The 25,002-nt window shown below is 46.6% G+C and overlaps 1 protein-coding gene across 1 annotated transcript in view; it reads left to right on the top strand.

Moving 5' to 3' along the window:
- FAM65C (family with sequence similarity 65 member C) overlaps nucleotides 1-24,724 on the top strand; it is a 53,615-nt gene extending 28,891 nt beyond the window's left edge. The window contains exons 5-11 of the mRNA XM_015412936.1: nucleotides 2,227-2,265; nucleotides 3,137-3,286; nucleotides 4,122-4,185; nucleotides 7,940-7,983; nucleotides 15,016-15,141; nucleotides 23,654-23,799; nucleotides 24,661-24,724. Coding sequence (XP_015268422.1) covers nucleotides 2,227-2,265; nucleotides 3,137-3,286; nucleotides 4,122-4,185; nucleotides 7,940-7,983; nucleotides 15,016-15,141; nucleotides 23,654-23,799; nucleotides 24,661-24,676 — 585 coding nt within the window. The 3' untranslated portion in view covers nucleotides 24,677-24,724. The remainder of the gene's footprint in view (nucleotides 1-2,226; nucleotides 2,266-3,136; nucleotides 3,287-4,121; nucleotides 4,186-7,939; nucleotides 7,984-15,015; nucleotides 15,142-23,653; nucleotides 23,800-24,660) is intronic.
- Nucleotides 24,725-25,002: the final 278 nt, after the last annotated feature.

Genomic DNA, 25,002 nt, shown 5'->3' with positions numbered 1-25,002 from the left:
TTGGGATAGAGCTGCTAGACATAGAGGAGAAGGAGGGGAAATGGCCCCAGCATCTGGTTCTGCGGAAGGTGAAAGAGAGCAGCAGCTCACCTGCCTACAGTCGCTCTTGCGCGTGAAGGTTTCGGGAGCACAGAAATAACTTTCTGTGTACTGGGCTGGATCAGTCTTTATTTACTATGCTTTTATCTTGCTGTTCCTCCGAAGAGCTCAAGGTGGCGAGCGTTGGCCTCCCTCCATTTTACCTCCAAAAAACCCTGTAAGGATGTTTAGGCTGAGAGTGTGTGACTGGCCCAAGGTCACATAGCAGGCTACATGGCAGGCTGGAGGGGCTGAACCTTGTGGATTCTCGTCCAAGACTTTAACCACTACACTAGGCTCTTCACGTTCATGAAGATTAGGCTGATTTGAGATAAACAACCCATCGATACTGAGTTGTAGAGGATGATGCCATGTAACAGCAGAATCAGTCTCCGTTAAATGCTGGATATAAGTTGGGGTTTCATGAAAAAAACAAGGGCTGTCAAGCGCCTGATCGGGGGACCCCGTGCCCCAAGTTCCCGTTGCCTGCCACTGCTTGGGGTGGTGGCAGGGGCTAAATTATTAAAAATTAAAATTAAAAATATTAGAAATTAGAAAAAAACAACTGGTGTCATGAGCATGGTGACATTGCTTCTGGGTACAATTTGGAAGTGGCAAATGGGTTAGAAATCGTCTGAAACTCTATGGTAAAACCATAGATCTTCTGGTGATTCCTAGAGCTACCCAATGGGACATTATTGTGCTCTCAGTGCTGCCCCCCACACCATGTTCCCACCCTCCAGCTGGTTTCCAGGCACAGGAACCTCTTACAAAACATGGTTATTTCATTTAAAAATTATATCCTGCATGAGAAGTGAATTACAGAAACCAACATGACCAAATATCAGCAAAACTGTTCCAACAATGAATTATTTTTCTGGATGTACAAGCTGTAAATGATGCTCCAGGGAAGTGACTACTAGAATAACACAAAGGTCCCCTTTTTGTAGAAGAGTTTTTCTGCCCTTTGCTGGGTCCCATTCTGCCCAGATGAGGCTAGATATGCCTGTAAATGGGTAGAGTGTGGCATGGCTGTACCTGTCATGATTTCTGCTAAGAATCCACTGGGGGAAAGCAGGGCTGTGCCTGAAATCACTGGGCTTAGAAGTACTTAACTCTTTTCTAGATGAGACCCAGCATATTAAATGGCGCTTGAAAAAAATTACTTTCATAGAAAGCCAAGTATAGGCATGTATGTTTGTTTTCCAGAATAACTTATTAAAAGGGAAGTAGTTTTTGTTGGCATGAACTGGGAGCAAGCTTTCATTAAAAGTTTATGGATTTTCTTGGCTTTCAGTGTAGGGCACACTGTGTTAGAAGGCTCTGTGTTACAATGGTACAGCTGTTCCTTGCTGGCAGCAATGCTCATGATGGTCTTGTATATATATTGAATTTTACAGTGAACATAACTTTCAAGTAACCCTCTTTAGGAGTATCGCCTCTCTGCGAGAGAAATTGGACTTTGCTTATGGTGTAGGGTCTGGGTGTAAGCAATCTATTAGAATATTTGGGTAAGATACTGTCTTTCCACCAACCCAACCATCCCTTCAAAGAATTCTTGTGAGGTTGAGGGCTGGTTCAGGGTCTTTCCTAGGCTCTCTGTCTGGCGGGATGCAGGAGCATGCCTTAGGGTTGTGCGTGCTCCTTGGGCAAAGATCAGATTTGCTGGTCTTTTCAACGTGTATGAAAAGAAAGGCATGCTTTGTGATGCCATTGTTTTCTAAGCAGCAGGTCCTTCCAAAAAGCAATAAAAAAATGCCCCACAACCTACCTGAGTACTTTGATTTACATAGTGAAGACCACTAGTGTAGACAACTTTAGGTTAGAAGTCTAACTTGGTATAAATAGGGATGCCAGACACACACACCCCGGTGGGGGCGGGGGTCTCCTGCTGACAGGCCCCACCTCTCCACCGCTGGTCAGCTGGCTGGCAGGGGGAAATTACCTCCCCACCAAGGGAGGAATACCCGGCATACCTGCAATGGGCCTACGTGACCCGGAAGTGACGTGGGGATGTCGGGGGCAACGCTCTGTGTTTGGGGCAAATACTCCATGGTAGAAGCTAATTCTACAATAGAGTTTTGCTCAAAAACCAGTGTGTGGCCCCCAGTGTCCCTGATGTGCCCATGTCATTTCCAGGTCACGTAGGCACATCGTGGAAACGCCGAGCATGCCTCCATTCTCCCGGTAAGTGCAGCCCTCTTCTCCCGCTGGCTGTTCGGAAGGGACCTGGCAACCCTAGGTATAAGCCAGTTTCATACGATCGTATGGCATGATAAAGCATGTATGCATATAGGCTTTGGTTCACAGTAAATGTTCTGTGTCATTGAGGATTGTGGGTTGAGTCTCACAGTCATAATCAGATTGGGCCAGGTTTCCCACATAGATCGCAACCACATTTTGACAAATTTTACTGCAGAAAACACTGCTGATGACCTCTGCGGCAATCGTAACATGTAGTGCTGTCCTAACAGAAGTGGGTTGTTCATATGAGTAGCTTTATTGATTTGGCTCATAAGAAACTGATATCTCTCCCCCACCCCCACTCTCATCCAGTATAAATGGATGTAATCCAACCAAAGTTAAGTACTTTTAAATCCCACTGGTTAATATGTGCCCAGCTCTACCACTAATGCTGGTGTTGTGACCTTATGGACTGGATCCAACCAGATTTTCTACAGGTTGGAAAAAGGAAGGAAGGGACTGCTTTGACCACCCTGAAAGGCTATGCTGGGGATCATTGTTTCTACTTGTAGAAAAGCCATTTGGAGCAAGTGGTGTAGCAAGGAGAGGAACTGGATAAGTTTGAACTGAAAACCTGGGTCTGACCCACTGACGTTTAGATCTGACACGAAGAAACTGGAATTCATTAACTACTGTGAAGGTTATATGTACAGTGCTTTGAATACCAAAATGTTACATAGTTACTGTTGTTATAATGAACAATAAGCTGATATGCATCTGTAATGGTATAGAACTAAGGGCATGCTTAATTATGCCACTGGGATTTGGCTGAAATGATTCCTGTCCCTGTACCTGTCTTCTCTGTCCATTTAAGGTAGAAGAACTGTATGAAGCCTACAGCATCCAGTGCAGACTACGAGATGGTGCTTCAAATATGAAACATGCCTTTTCCTTGTCCCCTTCCACTAAAGCGTCCAGGGAGAGCCTAGTAGAACTTTATAAGAACCTCCAAGAATGTACAGAGGTAGGACTGCATTTTGCCTGCGACTGAGACCTGTCCGTCAAAAATACTCCATTAACTTGGCATTGGCTATTAGATGCCCCTGTAGAATCTACTAGATTCAAGTCCAGTAGCATCTTAGAGACCCACAAGATTTTCAGGGTGTGAGCTTTTGAGAGTCAAAGCTCCCTCCGTCAGAATCTACCTGTTCTACTGCAGCTCAATATGGCTACCTCCCTCTTTGCTGGATAAATATTCAGTTCGTGTACACGCACACTTCCTCAGATACATCGAAATGGAAGTTAACAGTTCATATATAGAGACAGATGCCTCTGCATAGGTGAACAGCAAATTGGTATACAACTTAATGAAGATGTTTTGACATATGCAAAGGCCAAAGAGCAATAATAAGCCAGGTATATACAGTCGCCAGGGGGGCCACACCCTAGGGTCAGGTCCACTACATTTCGCCAGTGAGCCACGTATTCGATATCTGTATTGTAGGTCAGAAATCTGCCAGCATTTGCCTTTTCAGCATGTGCCTTTACCGCTCAATGGATTGAGTGTGTACATAGGTGCTGTCAAGTTGCAATTGACTTATGGTGACCCTAGTAAGTGGCTTTCAAAGCAAGTGAGAAGCAGAGATGGTTGACCACTGCCTTACTCTGCAGAGTCTTCCTTGGCGGTCTCCCTTCCAAGTACCAACCCTGCTGGGCTATGCCATGCCATTCTGTATCCCCTGTATACCTGTATACATTCTGTATACCAGAGGCTTCTGTTGACAGCAAAACTACCAGTGCATACTGGACACTGTATGCCCCAGCATGCTTGATGCCAATACTGCATATTTTTCTTTTAGGATATGTGTCTAATTGAGGGGACACTTGAAGTACACTTAGGAGAATTTCACCTGAAGATGAAAGGTAAATGGAGCTTTTTCTAGGAAGGTTTGAGTTGAGTATGGAAGGATGGTTGTTAGGGATGCGCTGGAAATGGTGGCCCCAAGAGCACAGGTGGTTGTGTCCACCAAGCAAAGTGTCTCAAAGTGATCTATAACTTTGGCTGGTGGTAAGATCATAACTGGTGAATGATGGTTGTTTTCATAATCCTCCTCTTCTACCTCCCCAGATATTATGGCACATCTTCCCTGTTTCTCAGTGCTCCTCAGTGGTGTGAATACATAAGTGATCTTGGAAAACAATTGGGTTGCAACACACTCCCCACTCTTAAACTGTCTATGGGACTATCACTGCATCTCTTGGGGTGCTTTGAAACTCCTGGATATCATAACCAATGCTCCCTCTAAGCTGTGGAGTCTTGCGAGCCAAAATTCTACTCTGTGAGCTACTGGTATTAAAGTTGTGAGCTCCTGCATAAATTAGTTTGTTCTGGAACCATCCTTCCTGAGCTAAAACAAAAATGTGTGAGCCGGAGGCTAAAAAACATAGCTTAGAGGGAACACTGATCATAACACCATTAGAATATCTCAGAATTTAATAAAACATGAAAACTACCTTTGCTGAGGGTTGTCCTCTATTTTGGTGGTTCCAGCTGTCTCTCACATAATCACATTAGCAATTTGTGTATTGTTTCAAAGTGTTCAAAGCAACCTTGAATTATTATATTGCAGGTCGGGGGCCTGAGGCCACCAAATCAGAATCCACTGAATACCATGCAACATTCCAACTCTTCATTAAAAAAAAATAGATGCTGAAGGTTCCAAATACAAATAGAGGAAGAGCCAGTGGAGAAGGGGGTGCTAATGACTTCCTGGGCCAGTTTCCCCCCCATTTCAAAATTGCCCCAGGTGCTTTTTTTGTGCGGGGGGGGATAAGAATCCCCCCCATGTATCTTTTCTTGTTTTGAGTATGTAGGTACTTTTTAAAAAATAATAACTTATTTTGATAGCTTGACCCTCATATATCATAGCCATATCTTGGGTTGAGTGCCCCCCTTTTTCTCATTTTTTTTGTATAGCCAGGAAATCTGAAGATTGTCTGGCAGTCTTAAGTTCTAACTCTTTAGGGTTATGCATCACTAGGTGGGCCCACTGCCCTCTGCCCTCAAAGCTTCTGCTGTGCCAGGACACCATGTTTCCCTCCACCTCCACCCCTCACTGACATCGATGCTGGTGAGCCCGAAGGAACTGAGGGAATAGGGGCGGTCCGCCCGAGGTCACATGACCTGTTTGGAGCAAATAACGGCAGACTCAGATGAGAAAGGCTGGACTGCCCAGTTCTAGAACTTTTTAGCTAAAGAAATTAGTCTCCGAGGCTGGCCTGTGCATGCGCAGTCCCAATAGTAGTAATAGTAGTAGTAATATACTTTATTTCAATGTGTATGTAGGTACTTCATTTATACTTTGCCTTTTTCATAGACACGAGGTGGATTACCAGAGTTGAAACCTGACAATACCATAGAAAACCAGTCCGTTAAAATGGCAACCCTGCATGAAAAATGCCCTCCTGAATGCCTCTGTTTTGGCATTCTGTGGCATTGGCAGTAGTGTGGGAGCCCTCCTGACCTCATCAGTCAGGCTGTTGTGCCTGGTGGGGGCCGCAACAGAGAACGCTCAGGTGTAGGTGCTGTTGGCCTAACTCACTTGCAGAGCAGCTGAGGTGAGAAGAGCAAAGCTGTCACAGTGGAGAGAAGAAACGCAGATCTGGGAGGAGCTCTTGAGAAGGGCAATGACAAGAGGAGGGTTAAGCATCCCTGCCCCTCCTCCTTCCTTAATTGAAGCCTGTTTTTCATTCTGATCAAAAAGGGTAACGTCCCACGAAACTCCAGGTGTGATGATGATTGTCCCTGCGGTCATGGCAAAAGTGACATTTGAACCCAGATTCACAGCTCAGTCTTTTGGCCACCACGCTGTGCCAGATCTTCAAAAGCTATCTCATGGTGGAAAGTAACTTCCCTCTGCACTGAAGCACTCTTTACTAAAGACAGGTTATTGCAAAAGCCTTGCTACCTCCCAGCCTGCCTATGAGAGCTAAACTAGACATTTCGCTTTTTTAAAGAGTTGGCCTGAATGAAATGGTTATGTCAGGATCACTGTTCCCTCTAAGCTGTGGAATCCTGTGAGCAAAATTTCTACTTTGTGAGCTACTGGCATTAAAATTGTGAGCAAGTGATTTGGCTACTGCATAAATTAGTCTTCTCTGGAGCTGTTCTTCCTGAGCTAAGACAAAAATGTGAGAGCTGGAGGCTAACAAACTGTGAGCTAGCTCACACTAACTCAACTTAGAGGGAACACTGGTCAGGATCCGCTGGAGCTGGGTCTGATTCTCTCTCTCTAGGGTTGCTTTTTGTTGGGCAAGTGCCCCAGGATAGAGCCTCAGAATAGAGCAAGAGGGGAGGGGGTTTCCTTTTATCCAGTTTCCCCACACTGCTCTGCCAAGTACCTATTCCCACCTGCCAGGGAATGAATCTGGCTCATCCTTCCTGGCCATTCCTGGGCACACCTTTTAAATGCTTCCCCAAGGGAGGGCCAACCCTGGGCTCAGCCAATCCTCTCTCTCCCCAACCCAGGCCTGGGAGTGACAGGCCCCTGGGCCAATGGAAAGAGCTGTCTGCCACTGCCCAGCCTTCTCTAAGACTGTCAGTGCTGCCTGCCATCCCTGCCCCTATGGCAGAGCTCCTCTGGGTCTCAGTGCCAGGGTCCTCTCTGGTAGAAATTGGGCTGGCTTGGCTTCTGCTGCTGGAAGCCGGCTGGGCTCCTTCAAGCTGGCTGACTCCCGAATAGACTCTGTCAACGTCATGCCCTGCTGCAACCTGGCAGACAATTTCCCCAGCTTTCAAGGCTTGCTGGTGCAGCATGCCTTTGGTGGGGCTTGCAGTCCCCTGGGGTAATTGCGGTGGCAGTGATGCTGACCCCAGTAAAGGTAAAGGTAAAGGTTCCCTTGCTCGAAAGCCAGTTGAATCCGACTCTAGGGTTGCGGTGCTCATCTCCGTTTCAAAGCTGAAGAGCCAGCGCTGTCCGAAGACGTTCCCGTGGTGGTCGACTTCCGGTATGGCGTTTCGACGGACGGGGGGAGCGCGACGAGCTCCGGCCCCGTCCGAACTGCTCCCGCTTTATTTGAGCCCCCCGAGGCTCGGGGGAGCTCGACCACCCCCCCGAGGGTGGGGGATGGAGCAGGGGGCGTCTTTTCGGATGCGTCACCGGCGTCTCGCCCCCAGACAGCTTGTTAAAAAAATAACTCAGTGGGGAGGATAGGATCCTGCCCCAAGCCCTTGTCCCACATGAGAACAGCACGAGGTGTGGGGGAGAGTTGCTTTTGTTCCTCCATGGGCACAGAATACTCCACATGGAGCAGCAAAAGCAAGGAAATAATGCCCTCTCCCTAGTGCTGTTTCAACTCACAAAACAGCTGGGGGGAGAGGCAGGAATCCCTTCTTTCTCCTGTGATGGCATTCCAAGCCCAAAGGGGCAGTGCTTTATTTTTTTTAATAGCCATTCCCCATGGTTACTCTCTGGCTGCAGGGAACCCGGACCCGACTTTCAAAAAGCAAAAAAAAGCAAGCGTGTCATTTGGCTCTAAATCTGCTGTATGGGGTTTATTTGAAAGGATGGTAACCAGAACTCTTTCTTCTAAGATCTCCAGCTATTTATGTTAATGGTTTCCTTTCTTGGAGTCTACGAATGTTACAAATTCCTCTCTTGTTTTGTATTGTTTCCAGGGTTGGTGGGTTATGCACGTCTCTGCCCGGGAGACCAATATGAGGTATAGTATATAGCAGTCCTGTTTCTTCATCTTGCAAAATGCAAATGTGGGTTAACTGTGAAAACAGGTTTAGCCTTTAGAATAATGAATGAGGTTTCTGTGCCTCTTATGGGTGGCAACACGGCTGTAGCTTATCTGTATGTAACTAGCATACCAGCTAACCCCACCCACTCACATGGCTAGGAGATGCATCCTTTGCACAGACCCAATTTGAGAGTTATTGAATGTAACTATATATTCTGGACTGAATTAAGTTCTATGCTAAATAAGCTCTAGAGAACCAGTTCAGTCCCTGCTGGAATGTAATTATTCTATTATTCAGCAGGGGTTGTAACTCATCTGTAGAGCATCTGCTTTGCGGGCAGAAGGTCCCAGGTTCAATCCCCGGCATCTCCAGTTTAAATGAATAAGGTATATTAGGTAATGTGAAAGATCTCTGCCTGAGACCCTGCAGAGCTGCTGCCAGTCAGAGTAGATGATACTGACCATGATAGACCAATGTGCAGACTCAGCATAAGGCAGCTTCCTGTTGACAGAGTGCACTCAACCAGACGGGTAAACTAGGTAACCCATCTAAGGCTGAATAGTTTTATTTGCTTTATTTGTAGCCTGCCTTTCTCCCCAGTAGGACTTACATAAGAGCCAGTTTGGTGTAGCGGTTAAGAGTAGTGGGCTCTAATTGGGAGAACCGGGTTTGATTCCTCACTCCTCCACCTGAAGCCTGCTGGGTGACCTTAGGTCCATCACAGTTCTCTCAGAGCTGTTCTCTCAAGAACAGTTCTCTCAGAGCTCTCTCAGCCCCACCTACCTGACCGGGTGTCTGTTGTGGGGGAGGAAGGTAAGGTGATCGTAAGCCACTCTGAGACTCTTTATAAACCCAACTCTTCTTTGTCTTTGTCGTCGTCGTCTTTCTCCTCCTTCTCCTCATCTTCCTCCTCCTCCATTTTATCCTCACAACAACCCTGAGATTATGTGCCTGTCCCAAGGTCACTCTGCAAGCTTCCATGGCCGCATGGGGATTTGAACCTGGGTCTTCCAAATCTAGTTCAAAACTTTAACCACTAACCTAAGGGCTGTCCACGTCTTGCTTGTGGCTGGTGCCCTGGGCTTCCGTTGTGTCCAACTCCTTGAGCAGATGAAGGCCCAGGTCACACATGCAGGGGACTGAGGTGGCAGAATGCTGAGGTGATGGAACAAGGCTTGACCCGGTCTGCAGGTGGGGAACTCATATTTTCAAAACCACCCAATAAGGTCAGCTCATCAGGGGAAGGGCTGGGCTGTGGAGTCTTTTATTTTCCATTCTTGTTTTCTAACAGTAGTAGTTAGTGCGTACACGGGCAAGCCTTCAGAAGTGGTACTTAGTGTGTACACGGGCAAGCCTTCAGAAGTGGTACCACCCACTGTAGTGTGAAGGGGAAAAGTCTGTCCCTTTATCTCTTCATTCTGTGGACCTTATTCCCATCTCATTCTGCCGTACTTGTAAACCCCCACTGGAGTGAACTCCAGAATCTGTTGATGGCTGAAGGTAGTTAAGTGAAGACGCACATGAACACACATGAAGCTGCCTGACACTCAATCAGACTGAAAGTCTGGTCTACTCAGACTGGCAGTGGCCTTACAGAGTCTCAGGCAGGGATCTTTCACATCACCTACTGCCTGGTCCTTTCAGCTGGAGGTTGCAGGGGTTCTTCTGCTGAGCCACAGCCCCACCCTGTGGTACCTTTCTGGCTTGTGCGGAGGCTGACTTTGTCCCCAAGCAGTGACAGCCTGGTCTAGAACTTCAGGTGAGGAGAGACTGCGGCTCAGCTGGAGAGTATTTACTTGACATGCAGAAGGTCCCAGGCTGAGCTCTTGACTACTCCAGGATCTTGGACAGCCAGTGTTGCGGAAAAGACTTTTCTCTGTCTGGGAACCCAGAGAGCTGCTAGGGTTGCCAGTCCTGTGTTGGAAAATTCCTCGAGATTTGGGGGTGGATCCTGGGGAGTATGGGGTTTGGGGAGGGGAGGGACCTCAGTGGGGTATAATTTTTATTTTATGTTATTGGATTTATATCCCAGCCTCCCCGCATAGTGGGCTCAGGGCAGGCTCCATCGTAAAAACGATGCGAACAGTTAAAAACATTAAAATAAATCGATTAAAATACCATTACGCATATTTCTAGCCAGTGCCTCAACAGGTGAGGGTCTAGTGTAGTTTGGGTTCCAGATGACAAAACAGATCCGACCCGCTGAAGGGGAGGCCCAATAGACCCACCGCCTCAGCTAAAAGCCTGGCGGAAGAGCTCCATCTTGCAGGCCCTGTGGAGCTGTAAAAGGTCCCGCAGGGCCCTAATCGCATATGGGAGCTCATTCCACCAGGCAGGGGCCAGGGTCTACCTTCCGCAGCAGCCATATTCTCCAAGGGAAATTGATCTCTGTTGTCTAAACATCGTTTGTAATTCTGGCTGATCTCCCGCCCCAACCAGAGGTCAGCAAACCCTAGCAACAAGTCAGAGCACTGTGCTAGAAAGACAAATTTCCTGACTTGGTTGAATGCATCTTCATATGTTCCCCATGCAAAATGTGCTGGCTTGTGCTATCGGCACTTAGAACAACTAGCCATTACTACGGTTGGAAAGTGTGCACAATCTGTGCAGAATCCTTTGTTTTCTATAAGCTTCCTTCAAAATTTCCCACAGCTCATCCTGTAGAGGCTGCTTAATCTGTGTGAGTTAAGTACCATCAGGTTGCTTCTGACTCATGGCAGCCCTGTGAATTAATGACCTCCAAAATGTCCTGTCATTGCTGAGGTCTTGCAGACTGAGGGCCGTGGCTCCCTGGATTGAGTCAATCCATCTCATATTGGGTCTTCCTCTTTTTCTTCTGCCCCCAACTTTTCCTAGCATGACTGTCTTTTTGTAGGCTGCGGTCACATGAGCAGTTTGCAGCAATATCGTTGCAGTGCCTTTGCGGATTTAAAGGGCATGATCCGACAGCAACATCTGCCTTCCGTGCCCCAGTTGTGATCACCCCGTTTTGCCCCACTTCAGGAGCAGAGTACCCAGGCACCAAGGAAAGTCTGGTCTTTACTGATGCCAGTACTTCCCCTTCACTTTTCCGGCCGTCTGAACTCCTCTGTCCCGAACTGAAGCTGGATGGGAAGTCTGAACTGGCAGATCAGTTCCTGCTGGGTTTTTTTTAAGGAGCTGCCGATGTTCGCATAAGCATATGAGTGCATATGCACATGTGCCTGCCTGTTTTTTAAAGAAACCCAACCAGGCAGCATGCTCTGTGGTTGAGGCGCTGCAGTAATGTGGATGCCTCACTACTAGACAAGCGCTTGGGAAAACTGCCTCAGGGTGTGCTGTCTGGTTGGTCCTTCCCGCAACAATTTGAACCGGCGTGCTTAGAGGCACGCCTAGACTGCACCAAGCCTCCAGTGTGACCGCAGCCCTAGTGACTCTGGTCTTCTTATAATGTGGCCAAAGTACGAAAGCCTCAGTTAACCCTCTTATTTATTTATTTTAAAAGTGTTAAGATATCGCCAGGACACCTGCTTGAGATGGCTCGCAAAGTAAAAACAAGACAACAAAACCATTTTTAGAAGATCAGTGTTAAAACAAGCATTAAACAACATTCAGCTGCTTAAAATGCTATGAAACAGGCTCAAAGAACACCATGAGCCACTGATACACCATAAGCTCTGGCCCTTTCTCACATGCCCAGGGAAATGCTGATTGCCACTTTGGCATGAGGAAGCAATTTTTCTCCAGGTCAGTTTAGCCAGGGAACCTGGAGGTTTTTTGTCATCCTCTGGGCACGGAACAGCAGTCACTGGGGGTATGGTGGGGGAGGTATTTGTGAATTTCCTGCATTGTGCAGGAGGTTGGACTAGATGACCCTGGAGGTCCCTTCCAACTCTGATTCTATGAAAAGAAAAACTCTGTGATTCCACGGAAAGAAAAAAGATGGAATTGCTCCATTAAAAGCTTGAGTAAAAAAGAAATGTCTTGGGCAAGTGCAGTGCTTTGGGGGGGGGGAGGTGCCAGAATTCTCAAGAGGGAAATGAAGTTTTCAATCTGTATACTGAAAACTCATGGACTTTAAGCATTTTTAAAAGAATCTTGTTGAAGAGGTTCTGGAACTCTGTTCCGGCACGTCCCCCCCCCCAAAAAGCCCTGGGCAAGTGCGTAAAGGACAGTAAGGCAGAGACACTAGGCAGGCCTTGGTGGGGAAGGCATTCCAAAGGAGATGAGTCTGAATTTCTCCTTGGTTATGATTTGGTACTGAATACCTCTTTTTATTCTGCCTTGCTGCAAGGCAGGATCTAACATGATTAAAACAATGTTTCCTGCTTGGTGCTTGTTTGTGTTTGAATATTTTCCATCAGGAAATGAGCATTTTTAAACAGCTTTTTTTTGGGGTGGGGGGATATGTTGTAACTTTCTTACTATTTCCTATGTACATAAGGGACCAGCATATATAACAAGCATATAGAATTAAAAAGTCATGTAAGAAGGATAAAAGTATGTATAACAGCACATCGTAGGGGAAGAGGAACAGAACTGATGAAATTATAAATGGATTTTAAAGAAAAGAAACATGGCATAGTCGTACATCTTTAGGTGGTTCTTCCCTTGCTAGTGCAGCAACAGTTATGTAGGAGAACTCTGCAATTTCGGAATGAATGTCCTCTCTGTGGTCTGGCATGCATCTGGTATGATTTTGGAAGCCTTGAAAAAGAGAGGGTGTGCCTGCACATAGGAGTGTGAGCAAGGGAGAATATAAGACCTACGTTTAAACAAAAACCCATCTATTTATTTTTATTCTACCCTTGCTCCAAGGGCCTCAGAATTATGTTCAGAGTTCTCCCCTCTACTGTCTTATGCTCCCAGTAACCGTGCGAGGCGGGCTGTGCCTGGCCCAAGGTCACCCTGCGGTCTTTATGACCAAGTGGGCAATTTGGACTCAAGGCTCCTGAGTCCTCGTCTGACACTCTCATCACTATATCATGCTGACTATAGGTTAGAGAAAGGGGAATTATAGTTCTTAAAGAAAAAGGACTGCCTATTGTTGTATGATAGGGTTTCTAACCTACCTGTGGCCTGGAGATCTCCCAAAATTACAACTGAGCTCCAGACGTACAAAGATCAGTTCCGCTGGAGAAAATGGCTGCTTTGAAGGGTAGTAGGCTTGCCAAGTCCCCCTGGGGGGCGGGGAAACCCCTGCCCCAGAGGCCCGTTCCCCGCCGCTGGCTGATCGGGCCCCGGGGGGAACCCCACCCCAACATGCACGTCACCCAGAAGTGACGTGACCATGCCGGGCACGCTGGGGGCGGGGCCCCGGTCATCCGAGGGAAAACTCTATGGTTTTCCCTCAGATGGTCGTGGCCCCGCCCCCAGCATGCCGAGCGTGGTCGCGTCACTTCAGAGTGACGTGGATGCGGGGTGCGTGTGCTCCAGTCGCCAGACGGGAGTCCCCCGCTGTGGTGAGATTCGGACTTGGCAACCCTAAAGGGCAGGGACTCTATAGCATTACACTTTGCTGAGGTCCTTCCCCAGACTCCACCCCCCCCCCAGTCTCCTGGAATTTCCCAGTCTGGAGTTGGCAACCCTATGGTATGAACCTCTGCACCGTAGCATTAATAAAGCATGGCAGTGCCCTTCCCCAGCTAAGTTCACAGTGAATGGCACAAATCAAAGGTGGCTCCACCCCCTTATAATCTCCCGCCATTTTTTTGTAGCTGAGAGCAGGGCTGGCCATACCCAGCCAGTTGTTCTAGTGCAGATTGATGAGTTTTCTAAATCAAATTGGAAACCAAGGGCATCACTCTTCCTGTTCTCGCACTCTGCATCCAAACCCTGCCCTGAACAAAGTTGCCTCTCATTGGTGGTTGCTAAGTCAGCAGATCTAGACATGGGCAGCTCATCCTAAGGAAATTCTAAAGAAATTCTAAGGAAACCCCAAATTCCTTGTTTGCTATTTGACCCACAATACAGGAGAGCATTTCCTGGTACACCACCAGTTTTAAGAAGTCACGCAGTACCCATGCTGTGTGGGCTAACTTAAATCACTGCAGCTGTTGCTTTTGGTGGTACCCTCTCATCAGACTTTGCATCCATTTTCCGCATAGCCCTGGAACTTTACTGTGATAGTCCCCGTACTGTAGAACAAGCTGCCTGCAGAGGTACAGAAGACATCGCCACCACATTTTGAAAGGCCCGTAGAGCATTCTGATTCATATGGAACAGTGGATGAGCTGTGAGAGGAAAAACAAAAACTTTTGACCTACTTAACGATTTCCCCATTTAATGGCACTTGCAGCTTTAATTTATTGTGTCATTGGATCTTATTTTAACTGTACTGAACTTAGGGAAGGCAGAGAAGAGATTTTTAAATGCATGACTTTACAAGTACATTATCATTTGTCAGGAAGTCAGGCTATAGTTTGGGTCCCCCAGAGGTCTTCCATGGACAGAAAGATTAAAACTCACAAAGTATAACTTTGTGGCATCCCTGGTTCTACTGCAGCCCGAAGTGCCTATCCCAAACGTACTCCTAGGATAGAGCAGCAAAGTGCCCCCACAAATGCGTCTCTTTCCCAGGAGGAACGTTTCCAGGGGATGTTTTGGGTTGGAGGGGGGGCAAGAACAGACAACAGAGATCTATTTCCCTTGGAAAATATGGCTGCTGTGGAAGGTAGATGTCCTTCTTGCCTCAACTAAGGCCAGGGCTTTTTCAGCCCTGGTCTGTACCTGGTGGAATGAGCTCCTGTATGAGATCAGGGCCCTGCGGGACCTTTTACAGCTCCACAGGACTTGCAAGATGGAGCTCTTTCCCCAGGCTTTTAGCTGAGGCGGTGGGTGCCCGCCATCTATTGGGCTTCCACTTCAGTGGGTCAGATCTGTTTTGTCATCTATCACCTATGAAATCACTGTGTATCTTGTCGGCACGTTGGATGCCAGAATCCAAGGAGTTCTTTGAGAAACTCTCATTGAATTCAAATGCTAGCTGCACGCTAGGATGCATTTAATCCCCTTGCGTGTCTCTTCAGGTGTTCGTACGGCTGGGACGCCAGAAGTGGAAACTGAAAGGGAAGATCGAGACTGACGACAGTCAGACATGGGATGAGGAAGAGAAGGTTTTTATACCCAATCTCCATGAGAAGTTTGAAATCAAGGTAGTAACTTATGTTGGCTAGAGTTGCAGCCTCTTTGTTAGCAAAGCTGGGTGGAAGGTTCCTGTATAGCTCACAGCTCCTTGCAAATGGCCATAATGCTTAGTTCATTGTCCCAGCCTTTGATTTTTCTGCTTACCTTCTTCTGCTTACCTTTCCTTAGTGCTTGATTCCCCCTCCCAGAAGGCAGATGGGTAACTCCAGTGTTAATATATGCATAGAACAATTCATATTATGGTGGCTAGTTTTTAAATGATTGTATCGGGAAGGTCTAAAATGGGTTCCCAGATTTGGAGAACTGGTTAATTGGCTTCATTTGTACAACTTTCCTGGGTGGGAATTTTGGAATACGTAAGGCCACTGAGAGAGTGCATCCAATATGTTTGCTAGGAACTGTGTTTTTTAAAAAACAATCAGCCTTTGAGGATATCAGATTTTGCGGAGCATAACAGATCTTGTGGGGTGAGCTGCAGCTCTGTAGGCTAGAAAATCATGATTTATAGTCAGATCTTGTTTCCCCTACCACACTTTTTCCACAAGACAAGAAGCAGCAAGGATCCCCTGTCTCCCCCCCCCCTTTGCTGTGTTCCTCTGTTGCTCTTTGTGTGGGATACACACACACGCACCAAGAAAAACAGTCATAGCTTGCAGGAAAGCACTTCTTCTGTCCATGTTGAAGAATGGTAGAATGGATGGAAGCACTTCCTTCATGACGTGCTTCCCTCCTAGCAAGAAAGGGAGCATGGAACCTTAATTAAGGGCACTACTTGAGTCTGCTGCAGGTAACGAGGTTGCCAGGATTCATCCTGTAAAAAAACACAGGTGGTACAGTTTGCTCCCTTTCAGATGGCTAAACAAGTTGATTCACATGTGCCTGCACTTCACCATCTGTATTTTCTGTTCTGACCTTCCTTTTAAAAAAATTAGGACTGTTTTTATGGTCCCCCCTCCATTTTATCTTCACAATAGTAAGTGGAAGGTCGGTAGTTCAGCAGTTCGAGACCCGGGTTGCCGCATGACGGAGTGAGCTCCTGTCTCTAGTTCCAGCTCTTGCCAGCCTAGCAGTTCGAAAGCAAGAAATTGCAAGTAGATAAATAGGTACCACTTCGGTGGGAAGGTAACAGCGTTCTGTGCGCCTCGGTGTTTAGTCATGCCGGCCACAGGACCACGGAAACGTCTTCGGACAGTGCTGGCTCTTCAGCTTTGAAACGGAGATGAGCACCACAACCCTATGGGGGGCAAGAACAGACAACAGAGATCTATTTCCCTTGGAGAATATGACGAATTTCAGACAGACAATATAATCCGGAAGAGGAATGGTTCCCAAACGGTTTCTGGTCTGTCATTTCAGACAGAACTGTTTTAGAACCGGTTCCCTACCGGAATATATTTGTAATTTCACACACAAACGCTTCTGTCCCATTTAGGAAACAGGGCTGAAGCGTTTTACCTGTCAACCGCTTCCAAGTATTCTTCAGTTTCCTCTCCCGGTTCCGATGCGCTTTTCCCCGCCTTTTTTCGCCCGCACGGGCTATCTCCGGCTTTTTTTTAACGTTCGCTTTATGGCGCTATAGCGCTATAACTTAGCAGCATTATATCGACCCCATTGGAATGCCTGGAGTGTTGTGTTATAGCGCTCTAAAGCAAACGTTTAAAAAAACCCCGGAGATCGCCTGCGCGGGTGAAAAACGGCGGGGAAAAAGCGGTGCAGTCTGAAATGGCAAACCGCTTCAGATCCAGCTCTTTACCGGAAGGAGAAAGCCATGTGTGAAATGGCAGCCCTATACCGGTTTACTCCATGACTGATCAAAAACGGCTTCAAAATGGCTTAAAAAGGGTAATGTGAAATTCCTCTATGGCTGCTGTGGAAGGTAGACGTCCTTCTTGCCTCAACTAAGGCCAGGGCTTTTTCAGCCCTGGTCTGTACCTGGTGGAATGAGCTCCTGTATGAGATCAGGGCCCTGCGGGACCTTTTACAGCTCCACAGGGCTTGCAAGATGGAGCTCTTCCCCCAGGCTTTTAGCTGAGGCGGTGGGTGCCCGCCATCTATTGGGCTTCCACTTCAGTGGGTCAGATCTGTTTTGTCATCTATCACCTATGAAATCACTGTGTATCTTGTCGGCACGTTGGATGCCAGAATCCAAGGAGTTCTTTGAGAAACTCTCATTGAATTCAAATGCTAGCTGCACGCTAGGATGCATTTAATCCCCTTGCGTGTCTCTTCAGGTGTTCGTACGGCTGGGACGCCAGAAGTGGAAACTGAAAGGGAAGATCGAGACTGACGACAGTCAGACTTGGGATGAGGAAGAGAAGGTTTTTATACCCAATCTCCATGAGAAGTTTGAAATCAAGGTAGTAACTTATGTTGGCTAGAGTTGCAGCCTCTTTGTTAGCAAAGCTGGGTGGAAGGTTCCTCTATAGCTCACAGCTCCTTGCAAATGGCCATAATGCTTAGTTCATTGTCCCAGCCTTTGATTTTTCTGCTTACCTTCTTCTGCTTACCTTTCCTTAGTGGTTAATTCCCCCTCCCAGAAGGCAGATGGGTAACTCCAGTGTTAATATATGCATAGAACAATTCATATTATGGTGGCTAGTTTTTAAATGATTGTATCGGGAAGGTCTAAAATGGGTTCCCAGATTTGGAGAACTGGTTAATTGGCTTCATTTGTACAACTTTCCTGGGTGGGAATTTTGGAATACGTAAGGCCACTGAGAGAGTGCATCCAATATGTTTGCTAGGAACTGTGTTTTTTAAAAAACAATCAGCCTTTGAGGATATCAGATTTTGCGGAGCATAACAGATCTTGTGGGGTGAGCTGCAGCTCTGTAGGCTTGAAAATCATGATTTATAGTCAGATCTTGTTTCCCCTGCCACACTTTCCCCACAAGACAAGAAGCAGCAAGGGTCCCCCCCCCTTGCTGTGTGCCTCTGTTGCACTTTGTGTGGGATACACACACACCAAGAAAAACAGTCATAGCTTGCAGGAAAGCACCTCTTCTGTCCATGTTGAAGAATGCTAGAATGGATGGAAGCACTTCCTTCATGACGTGCTTCCCTCCTAGCAAGAAAGGGAGCATGGAACCTTAATTAAGGGCACTACTTGAGTCTGCTGCAGGTAACAAGGTTGCCAGGATTCATCCTGTAAAAAAAAACAGGTGGTACAGTTTGCTCCCTTTCAGATGGCTAAACAAGTTGATTCACATGTGCCTGCACTTCACCATCTGTATTTTCTGTTCTGACCTTCCTTTTAAAAAAATTAGGACTGTTTTTATGGTCCCCCCTCCATTTTATCTTCACAATAGTAAGTGGAAGGTCGGTAGTTCAGCAGTTCGAGACCCGGGTTGCCGCATGACGGAGTGAGCTCCTGTCTCTAGTTCCAGCTCTTGCCAGCCTAGCAGTTCGAAAGCAAGAAATTGCAAGTAGATAAATAGGTACCACTTCGGTGGGAAGGTAACAGCGTTCTGTGCGCCTCGGTGTTTAGTCATGCCGGCCACAGGACCACGGAAACGTCTTCGGACAGTGCTGGCTCTTCAGCTTTGAAACGGAGATGAGCACCACAACCCTAGAGTTGGACTCGACTGGCTTTCGAGCAAGGGAACCTTTACCTTTACTTTGTCAGGTGGGCTAGGGTGACTGTCCCCAGGATTTCGTGGCTGGAGGGAACAAACCATCCCTGGAACCAGAGAGCTCTGTTTTGATAAGTAGATGCGGAACCGCAAAGAGTAACAACTGTTTATGCGTGTGGGTCACTCCTTTACCTCTCGCTTTTCTCCTCAACAGTGAGACAAAGTGGCTCACAATGCAAAGTGCACAGCAGTACAGAAAGATCAACCAGGCTGGAAAAGTGTGTGTGGGGTTGCTATCTTCCTCTGCCAGGGGATCTTCCTGCCACCTCTAGGCTGCGACCCACACTCCCTCTAAGCTGTGCAGTCTTGTGAGCAAAAATTCTACTTTGTGAGCTGCTGGCGTTAAAGCTGTGAACGAGCGATTTGGCTACAGCATAAATCAGTTTGCTCTCGAGCCCTCCTTCCCGAGCTGAGACAAAAACGTGTGAGCTGGAGGCTAAAAAAACTGTGAGCCAGCTCACACTAACTCAGCTTAGAAGGAACACTGGCTACGACCAATGTTCCCTCTAAGCTGTGGTGTCTTGTGAGCAGGGCTATTTTTGGGCAGGAACGCACAGGAACGGAGTTCCGGCTGGCTTCCAAGTTGGCCACACCCAGCAGAAACTCATTAGCATAATAGGCCACACCCAACAGCAGAAGCTCATTAGGATTGGCTACATTAGGGGTGTGTGGACTAACATGCCAAAGGAGTTCCTGCTACAAAAAAGCCCTGGGTAAACAGAATAAGAAGCAAAAGGTGGGTGTGGCTGGATGACTACACTTCTGGTAACATGGGGGTGCGACCTAATATGCCAATGAGTTGTGCTGTCAGGGGTGTGACCTAATATGCTAATGAGTTTCTGCTGTTGGGTGTGGCCTGTTATGCTAATGAGTTCCTGCTGGGCTTTTTCTAAAAAAAAAAGCCCTGCTTGTGAGCAAAAATTCTACTCTGTGAGCTATTGGCATTAAGGTTGTGAGTGAGCAGTTTGGCTGCTGCATAAATTAGTTTGCTCTGGAGCCGTCCTTTCTGAGCTAAGACAGAAATCTGTGAGCTGGAGGCTAAAAAAACTGTGTGCTAGCTCACACTAACTCAGCTTAGAGGGAACACTGGCTACAACCCTCAGATTAGGAGCCAAAGGATAAGAGCCTTTTGGCTTGCACTCCTGGGCACACCCAGGAGGACAAGCACCTGCAAGAGAAGAGAGACCAACACTCAGCCTGGAGTCTCACAAGCTGGCAGCCATCTCTCCACAGTTCCCCATAAAGCCGGTTAATTCTCTCTCTCTCCCCCCCCCCCCCCCCCTCTTATGGTTTCCTAACTTGGAAATTCATTTCCCTCCCCTCAGGCTGCTTCCAACCCAAAGAGGAGGAAAAGACTGCAACACTCCTTCCTCTCTGACAACGTGTGGCGGGAGGGAACCAGGAATTCCTGATCCCTCTCCAGCAGAGCTTTGGGAAATGTGTTTATAATGTTCCCTTTCCTCACCCCCTTCTGGACATGGGGAGAGGTTAATTGAGATCCACTGTGCAAATATCGTGAGAAAGCATGCAAAAGTCTTGCATTGTGAAATCAAGATGAATCATCTCTTTCCAAAGTCAAGGACAGATTTGGTTTTCATTTTGGCGAAGCTAAATCCTGGATGTTTTTGTTGTCTTTGCTTCCTCCTTTAGTCCATAGGATTTTAACTATCACACTGTGGTGTGGTGACTAGGATCTGAGTGATCTGGGTTCAGATCCTCACTCTCAGCCTAACCTACTACACAGAATGGTTGTGGGGATACAACAGAGGACAGAAGAGAGCCACAAAGACCACCCTGAGCTCCCTGGGGGAAGGATCAGATAACAATGTGCTAGATGAGTTGGTGAAAGTTCACATGTGCTTTCTCATTGCTTAGCCGTTGTATACAGAGATTTCATAGTGCCATAGATAACAGTTTTTGCTTGAGGCTGTTTGCAAGCTGTAAGACATTAAAGGTCTTTTACCTCCGTGGAACAGTCCCGAGGCCTAACTTGCAGGTGAAGAGCTTTTTTTAAGGTGGCAAAACTGATACATGGCAAGTTTGCTATCTCATTGGTATGTGAAACAAATCTCATATGTGAAACTCAAGTTAGTCTGTCAGGAAAATCCCAAGTACTTCAACATAAATATATAAGCCCAGTTCACATATCCAAGTATTTGGGGTGGTTCTGTGCCCCCCCCCCCTCCCAGACCTGCAGGAAAAACAGGCCAGAATGAAGATCACATTTGAAGCAGCTATGGAGTGAGAGAGAGGAAGCAAAAGGCTCTGAGACAACTGCATTCTGGACTGAAGAATATCCAGTCCCTGACTCTGGCTTCTCCTACAGGTTTATTGTGCCCCAGCCACCCACAATCAAACAGAAAGGTGGACGCAAGCTTTAAATTAGTGTGTAAACTATGTGCTCCCTGAAGTCTCTTATTTAGAAAGCTGCTCGACGAAGGCTGTACTTATTTGTGAGGTAGGGACCCCAGCTTCTTAGATTTTTGTTTCGACAGACAAGACACAGATGGAGATGAACAACATAGGTTTATAAAATATTTAATAAGGTAAATATCGTAGGGTTGCCAGATCTGAGTTGGGAAATACCTGGAGATTTTGGGGGTGGAGTAGGGCAGGGTCTGGCTGGGGCCGACCCTCTAAAGCAGCCATTTTCTCCAGGGGAACTGATCTTAGTCATCTGGAAAAGAGTTGTAATAGCGAGATGTCTCCAGGTGCCACCTTGCGGTTGGCAACCTATTTTGATGTGTGGGTAACTTAAATGTATAAGGTAAAGCTGGCTCTCAAAGGTTCAAGGCTGCTCTTTTCTCTCACAAAGCACCTTACCACAGAACCTACACATACCAATTAGGAATGATGGGCCCTTAACAGGATGCTTATTTGTCACACTATTCCTTAAGCCGACCCCCAAAACCTAACTAGAAAGACGAATAAAAGCTTGAGTAAGCTGATGCGCCGTTCCAAAGCCATGAAACCCCTATGCAAGAAAGAAGTTTTTCTTCACCCTTCTTAAGCCAAGGCTCTCACCCCTCCCTCCAGTGGAGTTCCGTGGGTTCTGATTGGCTGACAATTACTTGGATTTGCAGAAGGCCTAAATTGCAAGGCTTGGTTCAGAGCACTGGAGGAGAGGTGGGACTTTTAAGGATGATTGCCATGACAGCGGTCTCTGTTTATGAAATGCAAATGGATGGCTTGTGTAGCCTCAGTTTGCATTGGGACCAGGAAAGGAACAGGAGGGGGGGAATTAACTCGTTTACCTCTGCTTGGTTTTACCAGTCAGAATTGCTGTCTTCATTTTAAAGGCCAGCAGACGTGTTCATAAACAAATGCAACCATTTGTAAGTTAAAGGACATCATGATCACAGACAACTGGCACTCAAAAAAGCAAGTTGGCGAGAGAGGGAAATGCTGGTAGCGCACATAATAAGCCCTTTGTTACATGTACATTATGAACCCAATGATGGCAAATTACGAAGTGTGTTCAGCTACCTCAATATAGTCTTACCTTTCATTGCTGCTTTTACATGGCGTGGAAATAGGGTGTGCTGCTAACGTAGTTCCTCTGCCCCTTGTGAGATGTAGGCTAGCACCTGTATGCTGCATGTTGCCGACAAAGGTAATCCCCAAGGGCATAAATGAAGCATGCACATGATGCACCCTCATCCAGGGAGATGAAGGGTCATTTTGTCCCCTTGCTGTTTTCCTGTGGGGGTTAGGGGTTCTGCTCTTGCATACAGGCATCTGGTATATCTAGAATCTGCACTGTGCCTTCGGGCTGTAGCTCAGACATTAAACATTTTTTTTGCATACAGAATGTCTCTGGTTTAGTCTCTGGCATCTCCAGTTTAAGGATTGGGTAGTAGGTGAAATGAAAGATCTCAACCAGAGACCCTAGACAGCCACTTTCAGTCAGAGTAGACAGTCCTGCCCTTGATTGACCCAGGGGTCTGACTTATTTACTATTTGCTTCACTTATACCCCACTTTTCTCACCAGTGGGAACCAATGCTCCCTCTAAGCTATGGAGTCTTGTGAGCAAAAATTCTACTTTGTGAGTTACTGGCATTAAAGTTGTGAGCGAGCGATTTGGCTGCTGCATAAATTAGTTTGCTCTGGAGCTATCCTTCCTGAGCTAAGGCAAAAATGTGTGAGCCAGAGGCTAAAAAACTGTGAGCTAGCTCACACTAACTCAGCTTAGAGGGAACACTGGTGGAAACCCAAAGTGGCTTTACATCATTCTCCTCCGTTTTATCCTCACAAAAACCCCTATGAGGGGGGTAGTTTAGGCTGAGAGAGAGTGACTGGCCCAAGGTCATCTAGCAAGCTTCCATGGTAGACTGGGGTTTTGAACCTGGGTCTCCCAGATCATAATCCAGCACTCCTAACCACTACACCACACTGGTTCTCTGGTATAAAGTTTGGTATAAGGCTGCTTTGTGTGTTCATCCAAAAACTTTTTAAAAAAAAGTTTCAGAGGGTACTCATGTCGCCCTGCAGTAGAGCTTATACCTCAAAAATCTTGTTGTTTTCTAAGGTGCTACTGGACTTTAAGAGTGTTTGTTTGTTTCTAATTCTTTTTGCTTGTTGGTTTTTAGCATCTTTCGAATTTTCTTATTTTGGGAGTGACACAGAGCACCCAATAGACCCACTGATAATATCCTAAATCCAAAGACATGCATGAGAATACTTCGTTATTTCCTTAATAATACCCTAGGCAGAACATCTTCTAGAGCTCACTCCCATACTGTAAGAAGTCTTTTTTGTGTAACCTCACACACACACACAGACACACACACACTAATTTTGCTGTGCTTAATGTTCTTGCAGACATATGGGGTGCATGAACAACCATGGGACAGCTTTCTAAGCTACTTTATCACCTATTTTGGCAGGTCACTGAGCTCCGAGGACTGAGTACCCTCTTGGTAGGCATGGTGAAATGTGACAGCATAGACTTCTTTATCACCAGGCCTCAGACTATCATTGTGGATGTCACTGAACTAGGGACCATCAAGCTCCAGCTGGAGGTGCTTTGGAAGTAAGTATACAGTGACACTTCTCAAACAGGTCGCCTAGCAAGATGCGTTGCCTGACCCCTGGTCATTGTATCAAACCTAAACCCAAGGGTATGATGCAATGTCTGATAAGGCGGCAGAATTATCAAGGGGTAAGAAAATTGTCAAGTGGTAAGAAAGAATCCCCATCTTAATTTCGTTTGTTTGGTCAAATGATTGCAATAAAGAACAATCATATACATAATTTTACTATTAAAAATACCATATAAAAGCAATTAAAAACTAATTCAAATTTAAAATCTAATTACAATATATGTTATGAGATATCAGTATCACCAAACAAAATCTAGCTACCTGGTAGGTAATCTTGGGGTTCTTATCAGGTCTTAATTTTGCTTTGTTTTGTGGATTTTCTATGTGGGAGACCCAGGTTTGGATCCACAATCTAGCCTGTAGGCCCAGTATGCCCAGGAGGTCTCCTCTTCCAAGTACTCACCAGGCTTGGCTTCCAAGATCAGACAAGATCTGGCATGTTCAGGGTGATATAGCTGTACAACCCTGAACATGCCTGATCTCGGACTCCCAATGAACGCTTGCTGGGTGATCTTGCTGGGTGATCTTGGTCCAGTCGTGCATACTCTGCCTACTCTACCTTACGTGGCAGTAGTTGTTGTGAAGATCATAACCCAACGACGTTGTAATCTGTTTTGGTTCCCCACTGGGAACATAAATAAGTAAAAAAATCTAGCCACAATCTGGAGAGCAGAGTGGCCCTTGAGAGCAGAACTTGCGCTCTTTGGTGTGCCGACTGTAATGCTCAGGATGGAAGGGTGTAAAATTTATGGTGGCATGCTGAAACCTTAGCCCTTTCTTCTTATCTACAGACCAAGCTCGGCTTAGGTAGTGGCAAACCACCCCTCCGCTGATGTTCTTCATCTTAAATATGCCTCTTCTGAAGGAACATATTTGGAGGGCTAACTACTGAATGGAAGCCAAGTTCTCTCTTTTAAAAAAAAAAAAAAATCTGGATCCTCCTCTTCATTAGTTGATTCTACTTGTGGCCAAGTCTGGCCTCCGTTTTTAAAAACTGCTGTACGTGGACCTGATGTTCACTTCCTGTGCTCTGTGGGCATGTCTATTCAGATACAAGGAAGGGCCTCCAACAATGAAGCAGAGCAGAAAATGAAGGCTTTTGAGATGGGGACCATAAACATTTACCTGAAATA

The sequence above is a fragment of the Gekko japonicus genome, unplaced genomic scaffold (genome assembly GCF_001447785.1).
Source record: "Gekko japonicus isolate JY-2015 unplaced genomic scaffold, Gekko_japonicus_V1.1 scaffold1758, whole genome shotgun sequence".
Classification (NCBI taxonomy): Eukaryota; Metazoa; Chordata; class Lepidosauria; order Squamata; family Gekkonidae; genus Gekko; species Gekko japonicus.
Note: the sequence above shows the minus strand (reverse complement) of the source record. Positions and strands in the feature narration are given on the sequence as shown.